At 59.1% G+C, this 5,486-nt stretch overlaps 1 protein-coding gene across 1 annotated transcript; it reads left to right on the forward strand.

Annotated features, from left to right (window-relative positions):
* Positions 1 to 393: 393 nt before the first annotated feature.
* On the forward strand, positions 394 to 5,485 carry LOC103799728 (U3 small nucleolar RNA-associated protein 14 homolog A-like; the record flags this gene model as incomplete). Its single annotated transcript, XM_009072078.1, has 12 exons — positions 394 to 458; positions 588 to 730; positions 854 to 1,009; positions 2,047 to 2,166; positions 2,267 to 2,361; positions 2,469 to 2,592; positions 2,678 to 2,755; positions 3,190 to 3,628; positions 3,713 to 4,080; positions 4,637 to 4,824; positions 4,894 to 4,993; positions 5,315 to 5,485. Coding segments are annotated over 12 exons (2,047 nt in total), but the record flags the coding sequence as incomplete, so codon positions are not given.
* Between the last annotated feature and the right edge of the window lies 1 nt (position 5,486).

Genomic DNA, 5,486 nt, shown 5'->3' on the forward strand with positions numbered 1-5,486 from the left:
CATACTGGGCGTGACTGGAACCGTACTGTGGCTGAATGGGAGCAACTGGAACCGTGCTGGGATCATACAGGGAGTTAGTGGGAGTGATGGGGATCCGACTGGGTTCATACTGGAGCCATACTGGGAGTAACTGAAACCATACTGTACGTGAGTGGGAGTGACTGGGACCATGCTGTGGGTGACTGGGATTCTACTGGGAGTGACTGGGATGACACTGGGGGCAATTGAGAATGACTGGGACCGTGCTGGGAGCCAACTGGGGACATACCGAGATCATACTGCAAGATGCTGGAACCATGCTGGGGGAACTGGGACCACAATATGACTCTCCTGCTAGCAGCTCCAGGGGCACAGGAGGAACCTGAAGGTTTACTCTCTGTTCCTGTCTCCCAGGCGGAAGCTGGCTGAGCGGTCGGAGGCGACTGTGCAGGTATCCGAGTTCAATGTCACCTGCAAAGGTGAGATCCTGGGAGCTGGACAGGCTCCTGGGGACAGCACTGCCCATCCAGAGCCACAGCAGGGGGTGCTGGGGGCTGTTGCAGCCCCTCACCTGGCGATGTCACACCTGTGTTGACACCTGTGTGTAGGTGCTGGGGAGAAGCTGGTTCTGTCGGAGCTGCTGCAGCCCATTCATCCCAAATCCGCCCTGGGCAGTGTGAGGAAGGAGCTGGCCAGAGTGAAAAAGAAAGCACCGGTGGAGCTGCCACTGAGCAAAGAGGAGGCCAAGCGGGTGAGTGTGGGGGACAGAGAGGGGTCTGGCTGCACAGGGGGCTGAGCTGGGCTGAGTCCTCGTGCTCTCAGCCCTTCCCTGACACTGGCATCACTTTCCTTTGCCTTTCCTGTTCCCCTCCAGGTGGTGAGGGAGGCTGCCTATGACACCACCTCGAAGGACGTGGGGAAGTGGCAGCAGGTGGTCCTGCAGAACCGCCGCGCCGAGCAGCTGGTGTTCCCCCTGAGGCAGGACATCACCACGGTGGTGCCCCTGGAGAGAGCCACCTCGGCATGGAGGGTGAGGGCTGGGTGTCACACAGTGCTGGGGGGGGCTGGGGGAAGCTCCAGGGATTTGTCTGGGCCAGCTTCAGGAATTTGGGTTGGGACAGCTCCAGGAATTTGGTGGGGGCAGCTGTAGGGCTTTGACCAGGGTGGGTCTGGGATCAGCTGGGGCAGCTTGATGTCTCCTGGCTGCTCCAGGAGGAGTGATGAAGGTGAGGAAGGCCCAGCCTGTGGCTGAGGTGATGGACAGGTGCGTGCTGGGCTCGGGCAGGTTAAAACAGCAGTCTGCATTCCTCACACTTAGCAGGTGTGTAAATTCCATTTAGGAGAAACCAGGTAAGGCAGGAGGAGAGGATTTGGAGCCTGCTCTGTCTCCTCTCCTCCTGATAGCCTCTCAGCCCCAAGCACAGGCTGAGCCACAGTGCTCCAGTCTCTGAGCTGTCCAGGCACCTGGAGTGTTCCTCAGCCTCAGGTGCTGAGCCAGAGGGGGTTGGTTTGCCAAATCCTGTGCACCTGAAAACATTCCTTACAAAAGAAGGATGTGTTTGGTTTTGCATGTGAGTTCCCGTGGGGTTGTGCTGCTGGCAGGGAGTTGCTGCCATCCCTGGGAGCTCTCAAGGGCCCACGTGAGGGGCAGCCTCTGCAGAGCTCCCGACATACCTGTCACTCACTTTAATCTGCGTGAAGCTCCCTTTCCATTTCAGAGGGATGTGGCATTACATGGCCTGGAAGTCCTGCTATGTGTCCAGTGTCTCCAGGTCAGCGCTGCCCATCAACTCTGAGGCCATTTCGCTAACACAGAAGGAGTTCTACCCGCCCTTGCCTGGCAGGGTGGCTATGAGGACACCTGGGCAGGCCTGTAGCCAGCCTCAGGCTGCTGGCATGGGACCCATGAGCAGGGCTGTGAGCACAGCCCCCCCTGAGGAGGGGACACACTTCTGTGGGCCTTCTCACAGCCACTCAGGGCAGCAGGAAGGGATACGGACATCCAGGCAACCGTTGGCTCTTGCATTTCTTCTCATTGTCCTCTTGCTGTGTCTTCTGTCCCAACAGGCTCGAACTCCACTGGAGCAGGAGATCTTTGGATTGCTCCACAAGACACAGCAGCCCATCACAGACCCACTCCTGACACCAGAGGAGAAGGCCTCGCTGCAGGCCATGAGCTTGGAGGAGGTGAGGGTTTCCCCCTGCTGGGCTCTAGCTCTAGGGGCCTCTTCCTTGGCCCTGGCCCCCAGCCTAGGCACCCTGGCCCTCACTCCAGGCTCTCTGGCAGGCCCAGCAGCGGCGAGCAGAGCTGCAGAAGGCCCGAGCCATTCAGTCCTACTACGAGGCCAAGGCTCGGCGAGAGAAGAGGATCAAGAGCAAGAAGTAAGGCTCTGTCTGTGCTTGCTCAGCATGATGGGGAGGGCTGGAGCCCACCCTGCCTTGCCCAAAGCGTCCCCACACTCTGAGCCCTCCCTGCTGTCATGCTACAGGTACCATCGTGTGCTGAAGAAGAGCAGGCGGCGCCAGGCCCTGAAGGAGTTTGAGCAGCTGCAGAAGTCGGACCCTGCGGCTGCCTTGGCACGGCTGGAGGAGCTGGAACAGCTCAGGATGCAGGTGCTGCCTTGGCACCTTTGCCCCGTCCCTTGGGAAGGCCCTGCTCCTTGAGGAGCTCTGTCTGATACTTCTCTCTTCCCCCCAGGAGCGGATGAGCCTTAAGCACCAGAATAAGGGAAAATGGGCCCAATCCAGGGCCATTATAGCTAAGTATGACCTGGAGGTGAGATCATGGTGTCATAGAAAGGTTTGGGTGGGAAGGGACCTTAAAGCTCACCCAGTTCCTCCCCACTGCCTTGGGCAGGGACACATTGCACTAGCCCATATTGCTCCAAGCCCCGTCCAACGTAGCCTTGAGCAGTTCGAGTGGTGGGGCAACCACAGCTTCTCTGGGCAATCTGTGCCAATGCCTCAGCACCCTCACAGGGAAGAATTTCTTCCCAATATCTATCCCATCTATCCCTGTTCTCTGTCCATGTGTAGCCAATCCCCCTTGTCCTGCCCCTCCAGGCCATGGTATAAAGTCTCTCTATCTCTTATAAGGCCCTTTATGTGATGAAAGGCCACAACAAGGTCTCCAGTGCTGTTTGGGGAAGGGGAGAATGGAAGGTGGTAATGTTGTCTCTGCCCTTGTTAGAGCCTCTTGGTGCCCCCCAGGCCCGCAAGGCCCTGCAGGAGCAGCTGGCCAAGAACAAGGAGCTGATGCAGAAGGTGCGAGTGGAGCCACCCGAGGAGGAGCTGCGTGACGTGCCCGAGGAGGACACTGCAGCCGTGGCTGTCCCCACGGCAGCCAGCGGGGCTAATCCCTGGATGCTGGGCAAGCCCAGTGCCTCCACCCCAGAATCTGAGGCGCAGGAGGGTCCTGGAGATGTCCCAGTGCCTGATGCTGCAGAGAGCAAGGAGAAGATGGAGGAAGAGGAGGAGGAGGAGGAGCTGTCGGATGAGGAAGCTCTGCTACAGGACTTTGAGCAGAAGCGGCAGGCGCGGCAGGAGCGGGCAGGGAGCCCCGAGGGGCTTAGCAAGGGGCATGGTGAGCAGCTTGTGGGCCCCAGCAGGGTGGATTGGGAGTGCTGCAGGGCTGGGAAGAGGGAGTGGGGTTTAAGGGCAGGTTTTGGCTGGTTCACAGGGTTCTTGCTTTCCTGCACTGCTTGAACTGACCATTTCTTCTCTCAATGTGTAGGTGCCGATGAGATGGAGGGCACTGCTGAGCAGCCAGGAGACAGCCCTGTGCCCGCAGTGTGTGCTGAGGAGCCAGTGAGTGCAGGGCTGGAGCCACCCCCCCAGGCCCTGCTCTCAGAGCAACTGCGCCGCGTGCAGACCATGGAGGATGTGGAGGCTCTGGCCTCAGAGGAGCATGTGGAAGAGCAGGAGAAGCCAACGGCCTCAAGAGTGGAGAAGCAAGCACAACGGCAGGAGGAAGGCAAGGCTGGGGACAGACATGCCAGGGAAGCACCAGCCAAGAAGAAGATTATTAGCCTGGAGGCTGTGCTGGATGGGAAGCCCCAGGAGCTGGACTGCCCCAGCCTGCCCATCGTCATGGAGGAGGAGGTGAGCAGGAGGGGCCTGCCCCATGCTCCCCACTACCCAAAACACCTGACCACCAATGCCAAAGTCCAAAGCAGTAACTCTAAACCCCAAACACTAACCCTCAAACCACTCTGTTAGTACCTCCCCAGCCTGCCCGTGGTCCTAGAGGAAGAGGTGATCAGGATGGGCCTGCCCTGTGCTCTCCAGTTCCCAAAACACCCAACCAGTAATGTCAAACCCCAAACCAGTAACACTAGCCCCCAAACCACTAACTTCCAGTGACCCCAAAATTCCTCCCAGTAACCCTAAACCTCCTCCCAGTAACTTCAAACCAGTAACCCTAAACCTCCTTCCAGTAATCATAAGGCCCAAGCTAGTAACTCTCAGTACTCTTAAACGCCCTTATAATCACCCAAAACCCTCACCCCGTAATGCCCATTGACCTTGAACACCCTACCAATGTCCCCAGTATTCCCCAAACCCTCTCCTATTCCCTCCCCATGCCTCCCACTTTGTCCCAGACCCTTCCCAGTCCTCCCAGTAACCCCTAAAGCCTCTCTGCCTTATCCCTCTACAGGAGGGTGGCATTGACCAGCGTGGGGTAATCACAGAGGCCTTTGCTGGGGACGATGTGGTTGATGACTTCCGCCGGGAGAAGCGCAAGGCCGAGGAGGCATCGAAGCCACAGCCAGTGAACCTGGTGCTGCCAGGCTGGGGCGAATGGGGCGGCACAGGGCTGAGGCCCAGTGCCAAGAAGGTCAAGAGGTGAGTGGGAGAAGAGCTTGGGGATGTCCCCAGCCCAGTGCCAGCCCTGACCCCTCGCTTGCCCGGCAGGTTCCTTCTCAAGCCACCGCCGGCACCTCCCCGGAAAGACCAGCACCTGCCCCATGTCATCATGAGCGAGAAGCGCAATATCCACGCGGCAGCGCATCAGGTGGGTCACCTGCTCACCTGCGCTCTGTGAGCACTCCAGCACCTGGGCGAACTTGGGGCATTGCTTCCCAAAATGTCCTCAATCCCTGCCTGTAATCCTTGCCCAGTCCTTAGCTTCCGCTTTAACAGCCCAGTGGGGTGATGGAGGGAGAGGGGTGTGTGGGGCTGCTCCCTTGATTGCGGTGGCTGTTCCAGCCCTCTTGGGCTCTGTTGGCAGCCCAGCTGGATGCAGAGCATGAGTGGGTCCTGGACAAGTGGGAACTGGGGCAGCATGGGATGGAAGGGGTGGGCAAGGGACATTACCCCTGTTCTGTCCCCACAGGTCAGTGAGCTGCCCTTCCCCTTCGAGCGGCACCAGCAGTTCGAGCAGAGCTTGAGGACACCCGTGGGCACCACGTGGAACACACCACGTGCCTTCCAGAAGCTGACAGCTCCCCGCGTCATCACCCGCGCAGGCCACATCATCCAGCCCATCTCAGCCGAGGACATCCCCC

The sequence above is a fragment of the Acanthisitta chloris genome, unplaced genomic scaffold, assembly GCF_000695815.1.
Source record: "Acanthisitta chloris isolate BGI_N310 unplaced genomic scaffold, ASM69581v1 scaffold3473, whole genome shotgun sequence".
Lineage (NCBI taxonomy): Eukaryota > Metazoa > Chordata > Aves > Passeriformes > Acanthisittidae > Acanthisitta > Acanthisitta chloris.